The sequence below is a fragment of the Mytilus edulis genome, chromosome 2 (assembly GCF_963676685.1).
Source record: "Mytilus edulis chromosome 2, xbMytEdul2.2, whole genome shotgun sequence".
Taxonomy (NCBI): domain Eukaryota; kingdom Metazoa; phylum Mollusca; class Bivalvia; order Mytilida; family Mytilidae; genus Mytilus; species Mytilus edulis.
In genome coordinates this window covers 76,372,862-76,399,795 of record NC_092345.1, presented here as the reverse complement: position 1 = coordinate 76,399,795, position 26,934 = coordinate 76,372,862, and the positions used below count along the sequence as shown (strand labels likewise).

Below are 26,934 nucleotides of genomic sequence, written 5' to 3'. Positions count from 1 at the left end.
AAATCAACCTTGGTTCAACTTTGACAAAAAGAGCAGTAACCTTAATATTTTTTATATTTTTTTTCAGCGGTGAAAAAGGAATAGGAATTCGATAGTTATATTTCGACTTTTGTTTCCCAAATTTTGAATTAATGTAAGAAAACTGAAGTATATAGTTTTCTTTACAAATCAGTTAAACAATTTCGATAATCTAGGTTTCACTTTATTTTAGAATCATACGACACAAACACATTTCCTAAAACACCATAACTTTTTGGGTTTTATTTCTATTTGCCTGACTGTTTTTGTACCAAAACTGAATCTTTCGGTTTTATTCCGGTATTACAATAGTCACCATGACAACAAAAGTGGCATTCGAATGCATTTGGATTTTTCACGACATCATATTTAGAGCAGTAGTCTTGATCAGCTGATTCTGTTAACCACTTTGTTCGACAAGTAGCTTCATCAACACATCTAAAACAGAATGATAATATTAAGTCTTGATGGCGTATAGACACTAAGGACAATAAAACACTTTTAAATGCTACAATAGGCATGTTGTTGGTCGTTTAAGGTGGCTCGGACCTATTCGAAGTTTCTGTCAGAAGTGCCGTATTTTTTGTCATTTTAATCTTTATAGGGAGTGAATCAAATTGGTCGAACAAATGGGGGTCCGGACCATTTAAGCTCAGAATATTACTTTTAAAGAGGTATGTAAAAGGGACCGTTTTTCAATGAAATGTCATTTTGAATCTTTCACAGATACATATAATAACGATAATAATTTGTAAGTGACATACATAATTACAATAAGTTAACATTTTTAGTCAATCAAAAAATTGAAAAAAAATTAGTTAATTTAACACAGAAATTGTGCATGGTGTTTGATACAATAGAGACGAAATGTTACATTAAATATAGTATAGTCCCGTGAATTGTATCAAAGAACCGTTAGACCATTGCCCTCCCGATTTGCATTTTGGATTTAATTGGTGTTTACGTTTTCAGTGTCATGTTATAATGCAACTCTACGATACAGACCCAAGTTATCTGTTTTATATATCTACACATACTACATTTGTATCATATTTCAGTAAAGAAGACCGGTTTTAGTAGATTTCAGATCTGGTAGTTTTAAATTCTACAATTACAATTGATAAAAATGAAAAAAATTGAGAATTTCGCATACCTTTTGAAAATATCTTTGTTCCCAGAAGAATCTTGAAGGACATCAGTCATGCAGTACTGTTGGCTACTCGGACAAGTGGTAGTTGTAGTGATGTTCTTAAAAACGAGGCTCTGTGAGCAAGGGATTCTACCAGCTAGGTCTCCACATATATTGCAAGTTACGGTGGCTATATATATGTAAGCAGACCATTATATTACATAAAATTCAGCGACTTAAGAAACATTTATCCAAATAAAAAAAGCTATGCAAATAATGAAATGTTATTATTGAGAAAGCACATAAAACGGCTATTTTACCCCAGGAGTAGATTACCTTAGCCGTATTTGGCACAACTTTTTGGAATTTTGGGTCCTCAATGCTCTTCAACTTTGTATTTGTTTGGCTTTTTAACTATTTTGATCTGAGCGTCACTGATGAGTCTTATGTAGACGAAACGCGCGTCTGGCGTATAAAATTATAATCCTGGTACTTTTGATAACTATTTACACCACTGGGTCGATGCCACTGCTGGTGGACGTTTCGTCCCCGAGGGTATCACCAGCCCAGTAGTCAGCACTTCGGTGTTGACATGAATATCAATTATATGGTCATTTTTATAAATTTTCTGTTTACAAAACTATGAATTTTTCGAAAAACTAGGGATTTTCTTACCCCAGGAGTAGATTACCTTAGCCGTATTTGGCACAACTTTTTGGAATTTTGGGTCCTCAATGCTCTTCAACTTTGTATTTGTTTGGCTTTTTAACTATTTTGATCTGAGCGTCACTGATGAGTCTTATGTAGACGAAACGCGCGTCTGGCGTATAAAATTATAATCCTGGTACTTTTGATAACTATTTACACCACTGGGTCGATGCCACTGCTGGTGGACGTTTCGTCCCCGAGGGTATCACCAGCCCAGTAGTCAGCACTTCGGTGTTGACATGAATATCAATTATATGGTCATTTTTATAAATTTTCTGTTTACAAAACTATGAATTTTTCGAAAAACTAGGGATTTTCTTACCCCAGGAGTAGATTACCTTAGCCGTATTTGGCACAACTTTTTGGAATTTTGGGTCCTCAATGCTCTTCAACTTTGTATTTGTTTGGCTTTTTAACTATTTTGATCTGAGCGTCACTGATGAGTCTTATGTAGACGAAACGCGCGTCTGGCGTATAAAATTATAATCCTGGTACTTTTGATAACTATTTACACCACTGGGTCGATGCCACTGCTGGTGGACGTTTCGTCCCCGAGGGTATCACCAGCCCAGTAGTCAGCACTTCGGTGTTGACATGAATATCAATTATATGGTCATTTTTATAAATTTTCTGTTTACAAAACTATGAATTTTTCGAAAAACTAGGGATTTTCTTACCCCAGGAGTAGATTACCTTAGCCGTATTTGGCACAACTTTTTGGAATTTTGGGTCCTCAATGCTCTTCAACTTTGTATTTGTTTGGCTTTTTAACTATTTTGATCTGAGCGTCACTGATGAGTCTTATGTAGACGAAACGCGCGTCTGGCGTATAAAATTATAATCCTGGTACTTTTGATAACTATTTACACCACTGGGTCGATGCCACTGCTGGTGGACGTTTCGTCCCCGAGGGTATCACCAGCCCAGTAGTCAGCACTTCGGTGTTGACATGAATATCAATTATATGGTCATTTTTATAAATTTTCTGTTTACAAAACTATGAATTTTTCGAAAAACTAGGGATTTTCTTACCCCAGGAGTAGATTACCTTAGCCGTATTTGGCACAACTTTTTGGAATTTTGGGTCCTCAATGCTCTTCAACTTTGTTTTTGTTTGGCTTTTTAACTATTTTGATCTGAGCGTCACTGATGAGTCTTATGTAGACGAAACGCGCGTCTGGCGTATAAAATTATAATCCTGGTACTTTTGATAACTATTTACACCACTGGGTCGATGCCACTGCTGGTGGACGTTTCGTCCCCGAGGGTATCACCAGCCCAGTAGTCAGCACTTCGGTGTTGACATGAATATCAATTATATGGTCATTTTTATAAATTTTCTGTTTACAAAACTATGAATTTTTCGAAAAACTAGGGATTTTCTTACCCCAGGAGTAGATTACCTTAGCCGTATTTGGCACAACTTTTTGGAATTTTGGGTCCTCAATGCTCTTCAACTTTGTATTTGTTTGGCTTTTTAACTATTTTGATCTGAGCGTCACTGATGAGTCTTATGTAGACGAAACGCGCGTCTGGCGTATAAAATTATAATCCTGGTACTTTTGATAACTATTTACACCACTGGGTCGATGCCACTGCTGGTGGACGTTTCGTCCCCGAGGGTATCACCAGCCCAGTAGTCAGCACTTCGGTGTTGACATGAATATCAATTATATGGTCATTTTTATAAATTTTCTGTTTACAAAACTATGAATTTTTCGAAAAACTAGGGATTTTCTTACCCCAGGAGTAGATTACCTTAGCCGTATTTGGCACAACTTTTTGGAATTTTGGGTCCTCAATGCTCTTCAACTTTGTATTTGTTTGGCTTTTTAACTATTTTGATCTGAGCGTCACTGATGAGTCTTATGTAGACGAAACGCGCGTCTGGCGTATAAAATTATAATCCTGGTACTTTTGATAACTATTTACACCACTGGGTCGATGCCACTGCTGGTGGACGTTTCGTCCCCGAGGGTATCACCAGCCCAGTAGTCAGCACTTCGGTGTTGACATGAATATCAATTATATGGTCATTTTTATAAATTTTCTGTTTACAAAACTATGAATTTTTCGAAAAACTAGGGATTTTCTTACCCCAGGAGTAGATTACCTTAGCCGTATTTGGCACAACTTTTTGGAATTTTGGGTCCTCAATGCTCTTCAACTTTGTATTTGTTTGGCTTTTTAACTATTTTGATCTGAGCGTCACTGATGAGTCTTATGTAGACGAAACGCGCGTCTGGCGTATAAAATTATAATCCTGGTACTTTTGATAACTATTTACACCACTGGGTCGATGCCACTGCTGGTGGACGTTTCGTCCCCGAGGGTATCACCAGCCCAGTAGTCAGCACTTCGGTGTTGACATGAATATCAATTATATGGTCATTTTTATAAATTTTCTGTTTACAAAACTATGAATTTTTCGAAAAACTAGGGATTTTCTTACCCCAGGAGTAGATTACCTTAGCCGTATTTGGCACAACTTTTTGGAATTTTGGGTCCTCAATGCTCTTCAACTTTGTATTTGTTTGGCTTTTTAACTATTTTGATCTGAGCGTCACTGATGAGTCTTATGTAGACGAAACGCGCGTCTGGCGTATAAAATTATAATCCTGGTACTTTTGATAACTATTTACACCACTGGGTCGATGCCACTGCTGGTGGACGTTTCGTCCCCGAGGGTATCACCAGCCCAGTAGTCAGCACTTCGGTGTTGACATGAATATCAATTATATGGTCATTTTTATAAATTTTCTGTTTACAAAACTATGAATTTTTCGAAAAACTAGGGATTTTCTTACCCCAGGAGTAGATTACCTTAGCCGTATTTGGCACAACTTTTTGGAATTTTGGGTCCTCAATGCTCTTCAACTTTGTATTTGTTTGGCTTTTTAACTATTTTGATCTGAGCGTCACTGATGAGTCTTATGTAGACGAAACGCGCGTCTGGCGTATAAAATTATAATCCTGGTACTTTTGATAACTATTTACACCACTGGGTCGATGCCACTGCTGGTGGACGTTTCGTCCCCGAGGGTATCACCAGCCCAGTAGTCAGCACTTCGGTGTTGACATGAATATCAATTATATGGTCATTTTTATAAATTTTCTGTTTACAAAACTATGAATTTTTCGAAAAACTAGGGATTTTCTTACCCCAGGAGTAGATTACCTTAGCCGTATTTGGCACAACTTTTTGGAATTTTGGGTCCTCAATGCTCTTCAACTTTGTATTTGTTTGGCTTTTTAACTATTTTGATCTGAGCGTCACTGATGAGTCTTATGTAGACGAAACGCGCGTCTGGCGTATAAAATTATAATCCTGGTACTTTTGATAACTATTTACACCACTGGGTCGATGCCACTGCTGGTGGACGTTTCGTCCCCGAGGGTATCACCAGCCCAGTAGTCAGCACTTCGGTGTTGACATGAATATCAATTATATGGTCATTTTTATAAATTTTCTGTTTACAAAACTATGAATTTTTCGAAAAACTAGGGATTTTCTTACCCCAGGAGTAGATTACCTTAGCCGTATTTGGCACAACTTTTTGGAATTTTGGGTCCTCAATGCTCTTCAACTTTGTATTTGTTTGGCTTTTTAACTATTTTGATCTGAGCGTCACTGATGAGTCTTATGTAGACGAAACGCGCGTCTGGCGTATAAAATTATAATCCTGGTACTTTTGATAACTATTTACACCACTGGGTCGATGCCACTGCTGGTGGACGTTTCGTCCCCGAGGGTATCACCAGCCCAGTAGTCAGCACTTCGGTGTTGACATGAATATCAATTATATGGTCATTTTTATAAATTTTCTGTTTACAAAACTATGAATTTTTCGAAAAACTAGGGATTTTCTTACCCCAGGAGTAGATTACCTTAGCCGTATTTGGCACAACTTTTTGGAATTTTGGGTCCTCAATGCTCTTCAACTTTGTATTTGTTTGGCTTTTTAACTATTTTGATCTGAGCGTCACTGATGAGTCTTATGTAGACGAAACGCGCGTCTGGCGTATAAAATTATAATCCTGGTACTTTTGATAACTATTTACACCACTGGGTCGATGCCACTGCTGGTGGACGTTTCGTCCCCGAGGGTATCACCAGCCCAGTAGTCAGCACTTCGGTGTTGACATGAATATCAATTATATGGTCATTTTTATAAATTTTCTGTTTACAAAACTATGAATTTTTCGAAAAACTAGGGATTTTCTTACCCCAGGAGTAGATTACCTTAGCCGTATTTGGCACAACTTTTTGGAATTTTGGGTCCTCAATGCTCTTCAACTTTGTATTTGTTTGGCTTTTTAACTATTTTGATCTGAGCGTCACTGATGAGTCTTATGTAGACGAAACGCGCGTCTGGCGTATAAAATTATAATCCTGGTACTTTTGATAACTATTTACACCACTGGGTCGATGCCACTGCTGGTGGACGTTTCGTCCCCGAGGGTATCACCAGCCCAGTAGTCAGCACTTCGGTGTTGACATGAATATCAATTATATGGTCATTTTTATAAATTTTCTGTTTACAAAACTATGAATTTTTCGAAAAACTAGGGATTTTCTTACCCCAGGAGTAGATTACCTTAGCCGTATTTGGCACAACTTTTTGGAATTTTGGGTCCTCAATGCTCTTCAACTTTGTATTTGTTTGGCTTTTTAACTATTTTGATCTGAGCGTCACTGATGAGTCTTATGTAGACGAAACGCGCGTCTGGCGTATAAAATTATAATCCTGGTACTTTTGATAACTATTTACACCACTGGGTCGATGCCACTGCTGGTGGACGTTTCGTCCCCGAGGGTATCACCAGCCCAGTAGTCAGCACTTCGGTGTTGACATGAATATCAATTATATGGTCATTTTTATAAATTTTCTGTTTACAAAACTATGAATTTTTCGAAAAACTAGGGATTTTCTTACCCCAGGAGTAGATTACCTTAGCCGTATTTGGCACAACTTTTTGGAATTTTGGGTCCTCAATGCTCTTCAACTTTGTATTTGTTTGGCTTTTTAACTATTTTGATCTGAGCGTCACTGATGAGTCTTATGTAGACGAAACGCGCGTCTGGCGTATAAAATTATAATCCTGGTACTTTTGATAACTATTTACACCACTGGGTCGATGCCACTGCTGGTGGACGTTTCGTCCCCGAGGGTATCACCAGCCCAGTAGTCAGCACTTCGGTGTTGACATGAATATCAATTATATGGTCATTTTTATAAATTTTCTGTTTACAAAACTATGAATTTTTCGAAAAACTAGGGATTTTCTTACCCCAGGAGTAGATTACCTTAGCCGTATTTGGCACAACTTTTTGGAATTTTGGGTCCTCAATGCTCTTCAACTTTGTATTTGTTTGGCTTTTTAACTATTTTGATCTGAGCGTCACTGATGAGTCTTATGTAGACGAAACGCGCGTCTGGCGTATAAAATTATAATCCTGGTACTTTTGATAACTATTTACACCACTGGGTCGATGCCACTGCTGGTGGACGTTTCGTCCCCGAGGGTATCACCAGCCCAGTAGTCAGCACTTCGGTGTTGACATGAATATCAATTATATGGTCATTTTTATAAATTTTCTGTTTACAAAACTATGAATTTTTCGAAAAACTAGGGATTTTCTTACCCCAGGAGTAGATTACCTTAGCCGTATTTGGCACAACTTTTTGGAATTTTGGGTCCTCAATGCTCTTCAACTTTGTATTTGTTTGGCTTTTTAACTATTTTGATCTGAGCGTCACTGATGAGTCTTATGTAGACGAAACGCGCGTCTGGCGTATAAAATTATAATCCTGGTACTTTTGATAACTATTTACACCACTGGGTCGATGCCACTGCTGGTGGACGTTTCGTCCCCGAGGGTATCACCAGCCCAGTAGTCAGCACTTCGGTGTTGACATGAATATCAATTATATGGTCATTTTTATAAATTTTCTGTTTACAAAACTATGAATTTTTCGAAAAACTAGGGATTTTCTTACCCCAGGAGTAGATTACCTTAGCCGTATTTGGCACAACTTTTTGGAATTTTGGGTCCTCAATGCTCTTCAACTTTGTATTTGTTTGGCTTTTTAACTATTTTGATCTGAGCGTCACTGATGAGTCTTATGTAGACGAAACGCGCGTCTGGCGTATAAAATTATAATCCTGGTACTTTTGATAACTATTTACACCACTGGGTCGATGCCACTGCTGGTGGACGTTTCGTCCCCGAGGGTATCACCAGCCCAGTAGTCAGCACTTCGGTGTTGACATGAATATCAATTATATGGTCATTTTTATAAATTTTCTGTTTACAAAACTATGAATTTTTCGAAAAACTAGGGATTTTCTTACCCCAGGAGTAGATTACCTTAGCCGTATTTGGCACAACTTTTTGGAATTTTGGGTCCTCAATGCTCTTCAACTTTGTATTTGTTTGGCTTTTTAACTATTTTGATCTGAGCGTCACTGATGAGTCTTATGTAGACGAAACGCGCGTCTGGCGTATAAAATTATAATCCTGGTACTTTTGATAACTATTTACACCACTGGGTCGATGCCACTGCTGGTGGACGTTTCGTCCCCGAGGGTATCACCAGCCCAGTAGTCAGCACTTCGGTGTTGACATGAATATCAATTATATGGTCATTTTTATAAATTTTCTGTTTACAAAACTATGAATTTTTCGAAAAACTAGGGATTTTCTTACCCCAGGAGTAGATTACCTTAGCCGTATTTGGCACAACTTTTTGGAATTTTGGGTCCTCAATGCTCTTCAACTTTGTATTTGTTTGGCTTTTTAACTATTTTGATCTGAGCGTCACTGATGAGTCTTATGTAGACGAAACGCGCGTCTGGCGTATAAAATTATAATCCTGGTACTTTTGATAACTATTTACACCACTGGGTCGATGCCACTGCTGATGGACGTTTCGTCCCCGAGGGTATCACCAGCCCAGTAGTCAGCACTTCGGTGTTGACATGAATATCAATTATATGGTCATTTTTATAAATTTTCTGTTTACAAAACTATGAATTTTTCGAAAAACTAGGGATTTTCTTACCCCAGGAGTAGATTACCTTAGCCGTATTTGGCACAACTTTTTGGAATTTTGGGTCCTCAATGCTCTTCAACTTTGTATTTGTTTGGCTTTTTAACTATTTTGATCTGAGCGTCACTGATGAGTCTTATGTAGACGAAACGCGCGTCTGGCGTATAAAATTATAATCCTGGTACTTTTGATAACTATTTGGCATTACATATTGAGTGTTGTGAAAAGGAAAATATAGGCTATCCCTAGATAATACCGTATCAGTCAGTTGATAAATGTGTCTGTGGATGTATCAATGAAAATACATGGCATGGATTTTCATAAAAAGCTTGTAAAGGTAAATACAATAACTAGCACAATTCTATTATGTACATTTGTACCTATTATGTCTGTTTGTTTGTTCACACATTATGGTCAATATAATGAAATTTTATTTGATTGTCATACACGTGAGAGATTATACTTGCTAAAATAAACACGTTTATCCACTTCATTCTACATACGATAATGCCTGTTTCAAGTCAATAATATAATGACAGTTGTTTTTCATTCGTTTGAAATTTTGATTTTGCCATTTGAAAAGGGACTTTCCGTTTTGAATTTCTCTTGGAGTCTTTTTTTTTCTATTACAACCCGATGCCACCTAACACGATAATGCTGATTTTACTTGACACAATGATGATAAAATTAAAGGCACCGATAACTTTGTCTCCCATACAGAACATCATCAACAACTATTGTTGACTGTTTTCGGATCAAAACGATCCAAAAATTGATAACAATATGTAGAGCATTTAGTTGGATTAATAAATATATACGAGATACACCGTTTTATTCTTTAATGCTCCAAATCAGTTTCCTTTATTGTTAATGAAAATGTCAAAAGTTATAAACTTCGACATCCTAGGAAATGATATTCATATATATAAAAATATTCAAAAGTCTTTACAGTTTTAAAATGCCATAGGTACACAAAAAGGTAGCTTCCTTTTTCACATTTTGAAATTTGAGTCGGTGTCATTTCAGTTAGAACATCGTAAGAAATGCATGACCGAAACTATATTGATACAGAGAATGATAAGATTTCGCTCGGAATGTTCTGTACCAGAAAAAAGGCTACAAAAGTGAGAAAGATAATACAACTACTTACGGTTCAATAAGGCTGAAAAAATGAAAAAAGAAGGTAAATAAAATTATTTTCAAATAATAAAAAAAAAACATCATCTAGGATAAAGTTAATCAAAACATAAATATATATTATATATAAGTACGTCTATATAAGTGACAACTCTGCGACAAATAAATTCATTAAGTCACCAGAAAAGGTGATACAAAGCTTAAAACGCATATTATATTCATAATTACTCGAAATATCAGCACAACGATGTTTAATCTGGCAAATTTTGATCTTCACTCGCAAGGATTTTAACTCGTGCTACTGAGATATCGGGACAACACCGCCAACACTGTGTCCAACGCTCTACCTCACTGGGCCACCTAGACCGATAAAGTTATAAAATATGATATCGAATATTTAATGTATTCAGCTGTTTATGCACAATTGTGGAATGCAAAAAATAAAATTGTCATTGTTGGGGTCTTACATGTTTATTACTATTAGAAATACCAATAAGAACTATAACACTAAAAGTAAAGTAAAAATTAAATGAATTCCCGCCAAAAAGTTTTCTGATGTGATTAAATTATATATATTTAAAAAAATATATATATGGAAGATTCCGTACATTATACATACCATAATATTCAGTGCAATAGTTACATGTCAGCGGACATGTCTCAATGGCATATTTCTTTGTATCCGGTACTGCATTTGGATTACACAATAAGTTTTTGTATGAAGCTTGTGAACATCTAGGATCGTGATCACTACATGGAGGTAATGTCGTGGTTCCTATAATTTATAAAAGAAATATAATTGTTAATATCACTAAATTGGAGTACTGGGTTATCGTGAAATCTTTTTTCACACATACTGCACTTATACTCTACTTAAAAGTCGTTCAGTGAAGAAGTAGAATTTGTTGCATTGACAAAACACTTAGGAACCGTACATCTATTACAATGATAATGGTACCGAAGAAAAAATCCCGAGAAATTTGTAGATTTGTATGATTACTTTGAAGGCAAGTTTATAATTTTTTAACCGTTTATATGTTAAAGGATGAAGAAAAACGTATAGTATAAGATCTTGAAAAAAAAAAACGATACATGTATTTTCGGGGTGACAAACTAATACCTAGGGAAACACAAAATCTATTAGTTTTATTTTTGTTTTAAATAGTTAAAAATCAAAGCGTCGTCTGTGCTGTGATTTGGCCAACATTTATTGCCAGTCGAACATTATTTCAGATCTCATCTTCAATACGTATTTGTTCTTTCTACCAACTCCTATAAAATATTCAAGACTAGTCATCAAAAACTTGGAAAAAATATTTAACCAAAAGTGTAAATGTGTGTCCGGACATTATTTTTATTAACAATACCATGTGGTCAATAGATAAGGTCACGTAGAAAAATCATTGGTGGCCTTTTACAGTTTTATTGTTAGTATTTGACTGTTTTCACTCTGACATATTCCACTTTTCCATTCTAATTTCTATTTCTGACTTTTGATTTGTTTCTATGGTTTATTTGGTCTTTTAAGACAAAAACATCTAATTGTTTTCATCATTCACCTTTGGCATATTATTTTAGAACAAAGTTTGTTTTAGTTTTCGAACAGCGGTATACTTCTGTTGCCTTTATTTAGTAGGTGGTGATCAAAAGTTTATAAATATATTATTTATCAATCATTTAACATACTATAGATGTCAATAACTGTTATTAAATTATTTTTTTAGCATTTTTTACATTTTGATTTTCAATGAAACTATATGCAAGTGTATATTTGAATTTAAGTAGCCGTTTCTTCTTCGTATGACAAGTGTGTCATGTATCATTTTGTAGATAATGTTAAGTAGTTTAACGACATAACACAGCATTAAAGTTATCGCCGGGATAAACCATGTTGGAATTGAAAAATGATGAAAGTTCGTGACCAAGTGTCATTCCTCAAAAATGTGAATTGTGTACCTTGTGATATATATTTTAGTCTGAAACCAGTGACTTTGTGTGACTGGAATTTAGCTACCTTGCATAAAATATATGACAAAACTTACCCGTTAACGTGGACTGGGTGGGTGCTGTTCCGTTTACTGAAAAAAATTATTCAAACATGTATTAAAAACATCAAGGAACAAGAACACTGTTGACGTACACTGAAACGTTTATAATTCAATTATCACTGACTGATAATATCATACCAGTCACTTATAAAACTTGATAGTGTTATAAGAAAAAATATTCTTTGTAGTTTTAATCACTAATTTATCTATCAATATGTCGTATCGTATGTCAGTAGAGCAGGTTTTGAAAAAGAAATTTTCCAGTATAACAACAAATTATTTCAGGAAATACACATGAGACGTAATTTCCGTGTGTTCAAATAAGATAGATATGAGCAAGTATTGTCTTTCTAAAATTCATAGTAACTCAGGAAAATACTAAGTGTTTTTACAAATTTTCTGTTGAATGAGCCAAACTATCAGTATCACCAGCGTTCAGTATGACAAATAGTTTCATATTGAATTAAACTCAGTTTTACATTTTAACCATATCCCAAGTAACAGTGATTGTTCCAATTTATGACTTTGGTATTGAGTAGCAGTCTATATTTTCTTTTCTTAATTCAAAAAGACTTTTTCTTCGTATTAAGAATACGGATATATATTACTGAATATATTGACAAAATTTAAAGGATTTAAAACTAAATCACAACTGTACGAATGTTAATTTTCTTCTCCAAATTTCTTTCAAAATAATACATGAAACAGTTAAATAGACTGACATTTCAAAGCTTACAAAATACAATCATTCTACCTTTATGTCACGACGATTACATATAAAACCTACCACAGAGGTTACAAAATTTTGGACATCTGGTCCGTGCTATGGTTTGTAGCGTAGATGTAAGAGATGCACATAAACCAAATTGGTTATTGTAGTCCTTACAATTGAACTTAGCGTCTTCAATGTCTGCACATAAAGTTAAAGGTGTTGTTCCTATAACATATAATATTCTATTTATTACTATTACCATTTTCCGTCCACTACAACTAAATATCTTCCACCTCCTACTTTAGATATACAATTGAAGATTGACAAAATTTTAAAAGGGAACATAACCGATCCGTCTTCCTCTATGTAAACATCAACTGTCATAAGAATTCACACTTTGTCAAAATTTATGAGATTCTAGCACTCATTGAAAAGTGAGTTATTAAGCGACAGATCATAATCAGTACATCTGAATGTGAAACTAAAAAACGTAGTTCCGAATGAATTCGGTCGCCAGGAGTAAATAAAAAGCATCCGTTTGTGGTGCACAAATAGTGCAAATAGGAATACCGACGGTCTTCTGAAATATCAATCCACAAACCTCAACAAATATTTTTCGATGAAAAAGTCTAGCTTTTTAATGATATCATTCTCGGTGTATTTGTTATGGTGTGGTTTTGCACCTTGTAAAAATTTTAATTACCTGGTAAAAAGTGCGAAAAAAATCCGACAATGCAGCATACAAAGAAACGAAATATAAGATAACTGCTTAAAGACTTAAACTGAAGATTACAATATTCTTGAAGACCATCTTTTTGTAAATGGTTTAAACAATTTCAGAAAGATGTTTGGTCGAACATGTTGACTGCCCAAAAATAAATCGTTCTTTATTATGATTTTTGTTATCAAGTAAAAATATGGGATATTTTTCATTGACTGGGACAATGGAGGGGTTTTATGTGTTGTCCTAGGTTTTTACATGTTCGTTTTTATTCTGTGGTTAATCCCCAGATCGGTGTTGACAAAATCCTCAACTATATAGTCATGTGTATAAAATTACTGCTTGCAAGGGTACGAATTATTCTAAATACTACGGATTTTCTTGTCCAAGGTATAGATAAAATTAGCCGTGTTTGGCACAAGTCTTTAAAATTTTGGGTCATCGGTGCTCTTCAACTTTGTACCTTTTTTGGTTTTCTTTACTATTTTGATCTGGGCGTCACAGGTAGGTCTTATGTAGACGAAGCGAGCGTATGGTGTATCAGATTGTAGGCCGGGTACCTTTGATAACTGTCTTTTTGTAATGTTTATTTGTGTATTTTCCTGTCTGTAATGTTCTTGCATTTGGTTGTGCTGTAGTCTTGTCGTGTGGTGTTGTAATTTTAGTGTTATATTTAACAATGCCATAAAAGCGGGAGGTTTGGCTAGCCGCAAATCAAAGTTCAACCCATAATTTTATTTTATTAAAATGTTCTGTACCAAGTCAGGAAAGTGGCAGTTGTTATCTAATAGTTCATGTCTGTGAGTGTTGCATTGTCGTTTAGTTTGTTTTGTTGCACTTCAGTGTTTTGGTTGTTGAATTTTTTCCCTCTTATAATTGGTGTAGCTGATTATAAACTTACTTACCAGAAACAGTTGAAGTTAATCCTATAGTTGTTACTTTATATGAAACGACAAAAATTTATTTTAAATTAACATGTCAATCATTGGAAGTTATTTGCTGTCCTTTACATAGATATAGGAAGATGTAGTATGAGTGTAAATGTCTTTTTATCGTTCTTTAAACCCCAACAAATCGGATGGATCTACACACTACACATTCAACTAAAGCGACATGCGAATCAGAATTTCGGATATAACTTTTTCTCACGTTGGTTAAGTTTTTAAAAATACAAATAAAAAAGTAAAGATAAAATATTTTGAATTCTGATACTGCCTCACTGGAAACAGCTGAAGTGGAAGCTGAAGTATTAAGAAGTTAAAACAATACCAGACAGATATATTACAATTTTCCCATACACTAAATATAGTTCGACTATAGCTTATATATGTACACATATTGATATTGAACAATGAGCCATGAACATGATTACAAAATTAGACGAACCCTATTAAACAGACATGTACACTAGGCAATCATTCCATACACAAAGTATAGTAAACCTTAAAGCTTATTGTATCTGACCAAACCACAAAAATTTAACATTGACATATGAACCATGTGAATGAGGTCAAAATAGATTGAACTTGCCGGTCTGTCGCAAACCTTATAATATTTCTTGCGCAAAGTATAGTTGACTTATTGTTTATGGTATCTGATATATGGATTTGATCATGAAAATTAATCTTTTTCACTAATCCCTGAAATGAGGTTAGTCGAGTCCTGTCTGACAGATATTGAAACCCTGCAATGACCACATTTACCTTATAATTAGCGATTATTTCACCTGACAAAAACTAAACATTTTTAAAGCAGTCTCGGAAACATGAAAATGATGTCAAAGACAAAGGACATATGACACACGGAAACTTTATGACACGAGGCATCTACACACAAGGTATGAATCATTCAGGTTCTCTACCCTCTGAAATATAAAGCTTTATACCAATAGTTTACGCCGACGCCGCCGTCGGATTGTGATCTCTATGACTCGCATTCTTCAACTTGCATCGGATGAGACGCAATAAAAATGGAATCTTCATTTGTGCAGACAACTGCGGCAGTTATATCGTGAAATTTACCTCTTTAAATTTAAAGACGGCATTCAATCATAATTGTCATTCCTAACACAATACATTAAGTACTATAGAAAATTATGCATGTCTGTTGACAATGGAGTCACTTTTGGTAATAATTAGGTGTACAATACTTTTAAGCAAATATTGATAAATACATATTTCATATTGACTGTTATCTCATTATGTTTTGAAAAGTTAATAAAATTGTTTTATCATTTCTGTAGTGAATTAAGAAATTCATATGTTTTCATATGCTATACTACAATGATATTTAAAAGTTAAATGACAATAAACGATTTCAAGATAATAAAAGTTTTGTTGTATAGCAGACTTACCGGTTGCAGCACCTGTTGCAGCCATAGGGGTGGTTGCTGAACTAGCTAGAGAGTAAACAACAAGAATTTCACATTCAAGCTTTATCATTCTGACATCATAGTCAACGTTTAAAAACATATAAGGAGGAGGGTTGAGATCTCACAAACATGTTTAACCCCGCCGCATTTTTGCGCCTGTCCCAAGTCAGGAGCCTCTGGCCTTTGTTAGTCTTGTATCATTTTAACTTTTCCGTGTGCGAGAATTTCTCGTTGCATTGAAGATCTGTTGGTGACCTTCTGTTGTTGTCTGCTCTATGGTCGGGTTGTTGTCTCTTTGGCACATTCCCCATTTCCATTCTCAATTTTAAGTACTGGTTTGGTGACCGATTTACACAATTAACAGGTGATCACAAATCCAACGCATAATAGAAATGTTTAGTTACATTTCTTATATTTTGTTTACAAAAAAGCCTGACTGAAATATTCTTTTTATTGACTATTCTATATTAAGAAAATGTTTGTGCACTTGCTAATGACTCAAGACTTAACAAGTGTAACATTTCCATTTGGAGGGCAATATATCGCCAAAAATGTGAGTTAAAATAGACGGGTACAGAGACGCAAAGACAACAGAGGCCCCTATTTTCCATCATCAAAGTTTATGTAAAATAAAGGAAATATTGGTGAAAACAAGAGGATAATGAATCAGGTTGAATATCTCAATAAACACGTTGAACGTAACTTGCACAAAATCGTTTTACTAAACCAGAAACATGGAAACTTGACATTACACAAGACAACAGGCAAACACTTATGCATCCTGTCATTGTGTTATTGTGTTATTGTGTTATTTTTGTATTCCTGTCTTTCATTTTGCTAATTTGCTTTGTTTGTGCACTTTTTTGCGTTTCTTTTTTAAATATTTATTTGTTTTGATTGTGTTTGAGATTATAACACAATGTTTACTGCTGCCCACCAATTCTTCACATTTTTACCTTTTATATCTGCTTGTTTTGTTCACGCAAGGTTTTCAAAATAATACTTTTTCTTTTTTATCCATTTATTACAAATACGACTGTCATGCAAGTGACAGGTTAAGATAGCTATAAAACCAGGTTTAATCAACCATTTACCAAATATATGAAAAACATAACAGTTGTTATCTATTCGCTTCATGTGTTTGATTTTTTGATTATGCTATTTTATTATGGACTTTCCGTTTTAAATTTTCCTGGAATTTCGGGTATTTTTTCTTTTCAATTTACATCATAAATGTTTAATTACAAATCTATATGTTTAAATCGTCATGTTGAACATTTGTAATCCGGACACGGGTGTTTAATTCATGTTAATGAATATATATTATTAATCTGGTTCTTTCATACGTTGCATACCTTGACTTGTTGCCTGTGTTGTCAATGTATCTGCAATAGTAAGTTTATTACCATATCTTTAATTTAACACTGTCAGACATGTCATATAACTATTTATTACCATATCTTTAACTTCACACTGTCAGACATGTCATATAACTTTTTATTACCATATCTTTAATTTAACATTACCAGACATGTCATTTAACGTGCTTACACATTTGAACTGATGTGCGTAAAAGCTCCCAATTCGGAATACTACAACAAAATGCATGCCAATTTATTAAAATGATGCATTTGAAATCTAACGGAAAGAATGTGTTGACCAAATACCGATAACAAAACTAGTAAGACTTAGAATCAGACGAAAAGAAGAAGAAATAGTAGTTAATTAGCAGTACAATGAACGGAATAGATAAAATCAAATGCAGCAGTTAATGAATATAAATCAATTAAAAACAAATGCTGCGAATACAAGACTAGTCATACGGCCTAGTTAGACAATTGTACTGGCAAAGACTTTTTAAAGATAAATAACAACGAGACTAAGGGTTACCAAGCTTAAAATTACATCAGCAATCCGTTGCTTTCGATACTAGTAATTCAAATGTAGATAAGAATACCCATGTATTCAAAGCTGCATGTCTTACCTATAATTCCAGTGCATAATCTAGAATCACAATGACAGTCACCGTTTAAAGGTAGAGGGATACAAGCTATTACATTCTGAAATATATAAAATTTTGATATATATAATTATGTTCAGTGGGAACAATAAAGGATTAATGAACTTTTTTCAATTTCGGATTGAATTAATTATTCCAAAAATAAATAAACATCTCCTAAAACCCATTATTTTGAATGAACAAGACAATAAAGTAGAAGAACGTTTACTCCCCTCACACACATTGACGTATAACTCAAAACAGAGTAGATGGTGTATAAGTCTAAAATGCTACTCGAGCTACCATTATATGTAGCTCTACTTAACAATGTACTAATTAAGACCTGAACATCTGCTGAGCGTGTCGTGTTTGTTTAATCTTCAATAGAGAGCTTTATGTCGTTCAAGAACTATGGTATGTCCTTGGCACTTCGCTAACTTTAGTATCCAAATATAATAATAAACTTAGGCAAGCATTTATTAAAATTGTCGAAATTTCTATGTTAGTCATGTCATAAATATAGCCATGGTGTTGTCATTTATTGACTGTCCCTTTGGTATCTTTCGTCCCTCTTTAATAGTGCTGTGTTGCGATATTTTAGTTGTTCAAGTTTTTATTGAAATTAATCTGTAATTGCAATGAAAAATTTACAATAAGCATACATTTATATTGACATTGTTTTTAAAATAAAAAAATCCCAATCTGATTGATTTGGACATAGGCTGAGCATTAGTTAGCTTTCTTATCCGTAAATTAATTACGAGGGTTCCTGTAAAAAGACAGAATAGAAATCGGATTATGCCATACATGCTGTTTTGATGTTTTGTGGTATTAACGTGAAAAGTTAACGGAAATTGACAAGACCATAACATTTCATATGTTTACTAGAGACGCGAAACATACTAAATTGGCATTCAAACTCATAAAACAAATATAAACTGATAACGACATGGCTAAAATAAAGTCAAACAGACAAACAACAGTAAATAAACTCATTATAGAAACCAGGACTAAATTTAGTATATACGCCAGACGCGCGTTTCGTCTACAAAAGACTCATCATTGACGCTCGAATCCAAAAAAGTTAAAAAGTAAACATTCAAAGTGTTTAAAAGCACTGAACGGTAAAGATTGATTCAATTTGTCAGTGGGAAGAGCAATTAAATATTGCATTGGTTTTAGTTGATTTAACAGCTATTCTAGACAAAGGAAGATAACTAAAATTTTTAAAGATTAGGTCAACAATGACATAATTTATATTTTTAGAACTGATATTAGATTCCTGCAGTTTTTGTATTATCTACATTAAATTAAAAAAGAAAGAGGTTCCGTTGAGCACTTGACAGAACCAGCAGTATAACGTTGTTTGTAAGAACACTTATGTAGTTTATGTATTCACTATTCTATTCGTCAACAAATTTGCACTAAAAAGCTTACGTAAGGGAAAAATCAGTTTTGCCCTCAAAGATATTTTCATTCTATCTGTTAACTAAATATCTGACTTACGGCTTGTGGTAGTTCGCAGGATCCACTTATTGGAATGGCGTTAACGAACGTCACACGACAAACCTAAAAATGGCAATGATCTGATAATTGATTTAGATATATATATTATCTCAACTTAATAAATTTACAGGAAAAGAAATGCAATGATCTTATTCTGTTTTTGTCATTACATTAAAAACTTCTATATTAACATTCATTGACAATTAATCTCGTGAATAACTTCATATATGTATACAAATGTAACTACATATATAATCATGTTTTAAAATGACAGTGTTTCGTTTGTCTGTATTACTGGTTGAAAATATAAATGAGCGTAACTTTTGTAATTATATCATGTCAATTCAAGATGTACTTTAAGTAATTATTGATTCATTCATCCATATAAACCATTAAAAATAATTATAAAAAAAATGAAATGATTTTGTAACCTTGTCATACTATCAACATAGGAATATGTATGCTATTTATAGAGAAAAACGAAGGAAGAAGTTATTATCGTGACTTTTTACGTTAAAAAAATACTATAATTGATAGCATTATTTGATGTTTGCTGAAAATGATATGAAATTACTAATAAAAGAACTTACAACAACGTAAGCAAAATTATATGATGATAGAAACAGAGATGGTTTTAAAATAAACTCATCATAGATACCAGGACTAAATTTAATATATATGTTCCAGACCATATGAGTATTTGGACCATACGCGTATGGTCATGACCATAAGCGTATACTCATATGGTCCGACCATACTGTTATGTTTTTATCGTGGGTTGCAGTGATGACTATTTCATTAGAGTATACATGTTTATTAAAGTACAATCTTCACACACTATGATTACATTTGCAATACATCGGTTTATATAAAACAAAGAGTAGTGTAATGACATGGGAAAGTTACGCCCATAAAACCTCACAGAATACTGCAGCTGTGAACTAAGAGAAGAGGTGAGATTAGATAATAATCTATTGACAGAAACATCCGTTAATCTGATGATTATAAATTCCTAACTGTCAGTATTAATTATAAGCCAATTAAACTATTAAAGTGATAATGTATCGTGTAAACATAACACATACGCGTATGGTCCGACCGTACGCGTATGGACCTACCGTACGCGTATCGTCGGAACATATGAGTATAATACTGGTTTGGTTATTAACGGGTCGGACCATTTGAGTATTTGGACCATATAGGTATTTTTTTCAAATTACATTATACACGTTTCAATGATACAAAAACTTTTTCTAAAAACAACAGCGATGATTACATGACAATATATTAATTTTATAATACAAATACTACGTAAAAATTAAATATTGATGACATAGTTAGTTTTCATCGCTAGTTACATTATTGCATGTAGGCTTAGGTGACATTCACTTCCACACGGCATCATAGCTTTTTTGCATTTGCAAGAATTTTGTGCACGATCCTTTTCATTTACACCTTTAGCTTGCGAGTGAAAAGCTACCATTTTTGCAGCTGCGTACAGTTAAACTGAGGTCTACTTTTTTCAAGAAGCTCTAGATCTCAAATATCGTAAAATGACTACAATACACCATATTTACAAGACAACTTAAATAAACTTAGTTACTTTTCAGTGACTTCTTGTGTAACAGTTCATAAAGAAATTTTTGAAATTTATTTTTTTTAGTCGACATATTGCCATTTACTCGTAATAACAAATCGGTAATGACCATCGGTAATGACCATTGGTATAAAATGTGTTTACTATAAATTTGACAATTAAGCAAAATTAAGTATGTGAAACTTCTTATTTTTATTTAGATTATCTTTTTATTATAATATAATAATAAAATTACCTATATGATAGCGTCTTTTTAATGAACGATCATACCATATTAAGAGTTTAAAAGTATTAAAAGTAAACTGTAACAGTGTTAACTACCCCGACCATACGCGTTCGGTCGGAACATACGCGTATGGTCGGACCATATGAGTATATACCCATATGGTCATGACCATACGCGTATGGTCCAAATACTCATATGGTCCGGAACATATACGCCAGACGCGTGTTTCGTCTATAAAAGACTCATCAGTGACGCTCAATCCATAAAGTTAAAAAGGCCAAATAAAGTACGAATTTGAAGAGCATTGAGGACCAAAATTCCTAAAAGTTTTGCAAAATACAGCTAAGGTAATCTATGCCTGAAGTAGAAAAGCCTTAGTATTTCAAAAAATTTAATATTTTGTAAACAGTTAACGTATAAATATAACCATATCAATGACAATTCATGTCAGCACAACAGTTATATAAACTTAAAATTGTACCTACGAAAGATGAAACTTAGATATCGGTATTTCGATGGATACAGACAGTAGTTTGATAAAGTATGTACTTACTTTAGGTGTGGTGCATGTTGTTCCAAAACATGTGAAGACTTCAATTCTAGGAACTGCTGAAAAATTAAACTATAAATGAGAATGCCTATCAAAAAGTATATACTTACTCAACCATTTGTATCTTTGTGAATATAAATAACTATATATTTTTTACAAAACAGTCGTGAGTCATGTGGTTTCAAACGAATTTCTCATATAAACAAACTCTTTATTTCCCATTATCGTTCACAAAAATCAAAACGTTAGAATCTAAATGAACTACTTGTTAAGTCACTAATTATTTGGAAATATGAATATCGAGAAAAGTGATGGATAGAAAAATAAGGTAAAATAAGGTTTCAGAGATATTTAGGGATTTTTCATTGATGATTTTGGAGTTATCAAGCACGTGTGCCTTGGGCGTAGTTCATTAATTTACCTATAGCTATAATGTGGTTCTTGAGGAGAGTTTCGGTGTTTATCATACCACGTTCTCTTATTTTTTTTCAAATATCAAACATACAGGGAAATGGATTAATTTGGAGCTTACACGGGTTATAACGTTGGAGATATAATGTCCATAAGTAATTTTATAAAATGTTATTGCAAAAAATATCCAGCTCACACGGTCGCATAAGTATGCATGTATAGAAGGTAGACATATACATATTGTTAACTTTTTATGATATTCGTTATTTCATATTGTAAATGTAACCCCAACCTTGATGGGAAGAGTCATGTTTGATATATCATAAATCTTGTTTTTCAATATGATTGACTGATTTAACCATATCTGTATATCTTTGATTGGTTCTTTCGTCAATTCGATAGTAAATGTCAGTTTTCAATTTGTGCAGGTTAATTTGTATTTTTTTGCTCCCATCAGACAGAGCAAATCTACAAACAATACGACTTTTAGCATTATCTTGAAATCGGCCTGTTACATGTATTATGAAGTCATAACATTGACAATATTGTTTCATATATTGATCTTTTTAAATTTTGTATATTTAAGAAATTATTGATGCAAGCTATACTTTATTGTAGTTTTAATATGGGTAGGCATGTGATTATTTCTGCCCGAGCGATAGTGATTCTGAATAGGACAATTAAGGTAATTTCTATGTCCAATAAGTATAAGTGTAAAAGCGAGTGTGTAAGCTCTTCCATGAACCTCCCTTTTTTTTTGTAAAGAAGCAAACGGCTGGCACTGTGATTTTTCAGAGGAGGAGTTTGAACAGTCAGCATGAACGGTCGTCGTATCTAGGTCAAATATGGCAATTTCGGAATGCAACAAATTACAGTCTTAATAAATGAAATAATAAAATCATGTGCACCATTTAAGTGCATGATAATTTGATAAAATTCATTATTCTGAAAAAGTCAATATACGCATGTACAAATTTTATTGGATTTAGAGCATGGGTTTGTTCTCAGAGCGAAAGAAGTACGTCATATTAGAATTCCCTATATAATGTGCAAATTCGAAGTATTCTCAAGCTACATTGTCTATGCTTAAAAGAAATGATCTAAAACCAAAACTCTCGTGTAAATGTTATATGTTGGATGAAACATGGTCCTCCTTGCTCATACTCCGATTTGTAACACTAAAGCTACATGACAATCCCCCCTAAAAAAATAAAGTCTTCAACAATATCGTTTATAATTTGCTTGTAAATCACAATAATTCAACTTATACATAAGGTTATAAGAAGTATAATCACATAAAACGTACTAAAAAACTACTCTTACCTCCTTTCTTGTTTACCAGATCAAGGCGAACGTTTGTGTTATCCTTAACACTTCTCGTCGCAGACATATATGTATAATGTAAAATGTCCTTCTACAATTTTTTTTGCGCTCAAATTTGTCACGAAATTGTGAACAATTCTATTCATAAACTGCATCAATATACTATTTATAATTTATCAAAAGTAGGGGATATAATTAGTTATCAAAGGTACCAGGGTTATAATTTAGGTGCCAGACGCGCGTTTCGTCTACATAAGACTCATCAGTGACGCTCATATCAAAATATTTTTAAAGCCAAACAAGTACGAAGTTGAAGAGCATTGAGGATCCAAAATTCCAAAAAGTTGTGCCAGTTACGGTTAAGGTAATCTATTCCTGGGATAATAAATTCTTAAAAAAAAATTCAAAGTTTTGTAAACAGGAAATTTATAAAAATGACCACATAATTGATATTCATGTCAACACCGAAGTGCTGACTACTGGGCTGGTGATACCCTCGGGGTATAAAACTTAGAAAATAAATTAAGATGCCATCTCTATTAAAAAAGCAATATCTTTATCATAGGCGTAATAAAAATGAGGGATTTCTACGAACATTAGTTATTTACCTGTTGTTTGGGCGGCGGTCAAAACAGTTGGGGCGGCAGTTGCGATAATTGGGGCATTAGTCGGGGCGTTAGTTGGAGCAGGTGTAACTTCTTGTCTGACTGAAAAGCAAGATGTGACAATAAATAATACAGTATACAGCCTGTCATATGAACATCATGAAAAGAGTGTAAACAAAATCTACAAAAAAAACACACTTTTTACCTTAGACAAAAACATATTAAAGTCGTGTATAGTTCAACATGAGGACTTCATCATAAGTCAGATCTATCAAAATAAATCAAGCTCAAAGCCGTTGTTGTTAAGAAACACGTATACATTCGATTAATACGGAGAAAAAATGTCAGTGAAACTCACATTTGGTTTAAAACTAAAGAGTAAATTTTAATTGATTGGTTGTTTGAGGGATGTTTCACGCCACTTTTAGCAATTTTGGCTACTTCGTGACAGTCAGATTTTAGTGGCGGAAGGAGTCAGAGTGGCAGAAGGACTTGAGTTGAAAGCACCTGTCATGTCCGAGAATCGAACTCACAACCTCAGTGTTGACATACTAATGATACCGTAGTACCACTCGACCACCGAAGACCCTGTAAATTTTTGACGTAAATGTGAAAGACAAAATGTTAAATCTCATTCAAAGTTCTTAACTAAACTAATCAAGTTTAGGGACAGAAGCTGAATTAAACTTGTACGTCAATTTTAAGCGAAATTGGTACTGACAGAGTACTGTTAAAATCACATGAAATATCAAATTTAAAAACGGTGAATATGTTGAAATACTTATATGAGTAAGTTTTAATGTAAAACAAGAATACGTGAACTTCCTTTTAAAAGAAAATAGTATTGTCTTCCCGTACTTAATTTGCCGACGTTTTCCGGTAAGTAGTGACCTTAACTACAAGACATCTTGTTAGAACTTCAGCCACCGCTAAGGGCAAATGCAAGGGGAAACCGTGATGAAAGAAAGTAAACAAACGTGCCCTGAAAGGTAAATAGTAAGAACTGATTCTTAAAAAAAACTGCGACACATCATTTAACAACTGTTGCGGAAAAGTTTATTTACGCATGAAAAATATTACAAAATTATCATGATTCTATCTATTCATATATTTTTCACGTGCTTCGCGTGCTCTATGTGATTGTTCATCTATGTCACGATCAGGATAATTTCGGCAACAAACTTTAAAATTAATAACCATGCGATCACCAATCACTAAATGAAAAATATTTATTGATCAGGCGTTATAATCAAACATGATAAAAATCGTTCAAAAAAGACTCATAGTATAGTTTATAGTATGTATGCATTGGTTCAATAATTTCGATCATATTCAATTACAAGAAACGTGTTTCATATGAATTAAAGTATTATATATGCTGTTTTTGATGATGTTTTTTTATCAATCTAATTTTCATGTGAATGATTTTTCAAAAAATCAGTCCTCGTTATTTTTTTGCCATTTTCTTTCTAGGCTTTTACAGTACGATTCCTTTAAAATCTCTCATTTGATATCTGTGTTTAAAAATCACAATATTTCTTGTTTCAATTTAAAATGTCTGCCTTTATAGATAAAAAAACCTTTTACTACATGCATATATTCTATTAATTTTCTCTTTGACTTTTGGTGAATGATTTTTAAATGGTTAACATGTGGTTTAATATATCAAACTAGTATATATACCATATTCTATAACCATGGCATATTAAAAGAATATACTGTCGAAAATACTAAATAAGACAATATAAATAGTTGCTATATATGAACAGTTGATCAGCGTATCCACCATATTCAAGGTGATAAAAATGCAGATCCTGTGTTCAAGAGTTTCATGCAAAGCTTGGACACACAGTATGTATTTTAATCAGATTGCAATATATCTATTTTATATTTTGAGTACGAAAATAAGACCCCATAGACAATATTCGAAATTAGAAGCTTTGTCGAATATATATACGGTAGTGACGTTCCACTCTTAGATAGGAAAAAACCCATGCAAGCTTCTGATAAAGAACTTTTTTGGCTCTAGTTCATATGTCCCTGGTATCACTTTGTAATGTAAGATACATTATTTTTTACAATATTGCTTTACATAGATCTTTGATGTCAAGGGTTGCACTTTTCATACTAAAATATTATACATACTAAGATATTATACATACTAAGATATTATACATACTAACATATTGTACTTACTAAGATATTATACATACTAAGATATTATACATACTAAGATATTATACATACTAAGATATTATACATTTATACATACTAAGATATTATACATACTAAAATATTATACATACTAAGATATTATACATACTAAGATATCATACATACTAAGATATTATACATACTAAGATATTATACATACTAAGATATTATATATACTAAGATATTATACATACTAAGATATTATACATTTATACATACTAAGATATTATACATACTAAAATATTATACATACTAAGATATTATACATACTAAGATATCATACATGCTAAGATATTATACATACTAAGATATTATACTTACTAAGATATTATACATACTAAGATATTATACATACTAAGATATTATACATACTAAGATATTATACATACTAAGATATTATACTTACTAAGATATTATACATACTATACATACTAAGATATTATACATACTCATAGAATCAACACATGCTTGTGTTTGACAATAACAATGATCTCCTGGATGATGGGGTCCTAAGCATAACTGGTGTGTCTCGTGGTGCTGCAAAACAAAAAATATTTGCAAATAGTTGGATTAACTGTTTCACAATGATCCTTTGGCACCTAGT

The 26,934-nt window shown here is 33.4% G+C and overlaps 1 protein-coding gene across 2 annotated transcripts; it reads right to left on the bottom strand.

Moving 5' to 3' along the window:
• Positions 1–180: 180 nt before the first annotated feature.
• Positions 181–26,934, bottom strand: LOC139512997 (uncharacterized). Of its 2 annotated transcripts, none has more exons than XM_071301034.1 (14): positions 26,780–26,934; positions 24,120–24,218; positions 21,781–21,836; positions 19,405–19,467; positions 17,884–17,959; positions 17,255–17,284; positions 15,882–15,926; positions 14,434–14,466; positions 12,883–13,032; positions 12,090–12,125; positions 10,667–10,822; positions 10,061–10,072; positions 1,172–1,337; positions 181–456 (listed from the first exon to the last, which is right to left on the bottom strand). In XM_071301034.1, exons 1-14 carry the CDS (start codon positions 26,781–26,783, stop codon positions 267–269), a joined length of 1,116 nt encoding a protein of 371 aa, XP_071157135.1. In that variant the 5' UTR covers positions 26,784–26,934; the 3' UTR covers positions 181–266. The 2 variants fall into 2 exon arrangements, with proteins under 2 accessions (XP_071157135.1, XP_071157136.1); XM_071301035.1 differs by having other exon boundaries at positions 21,781–21,833.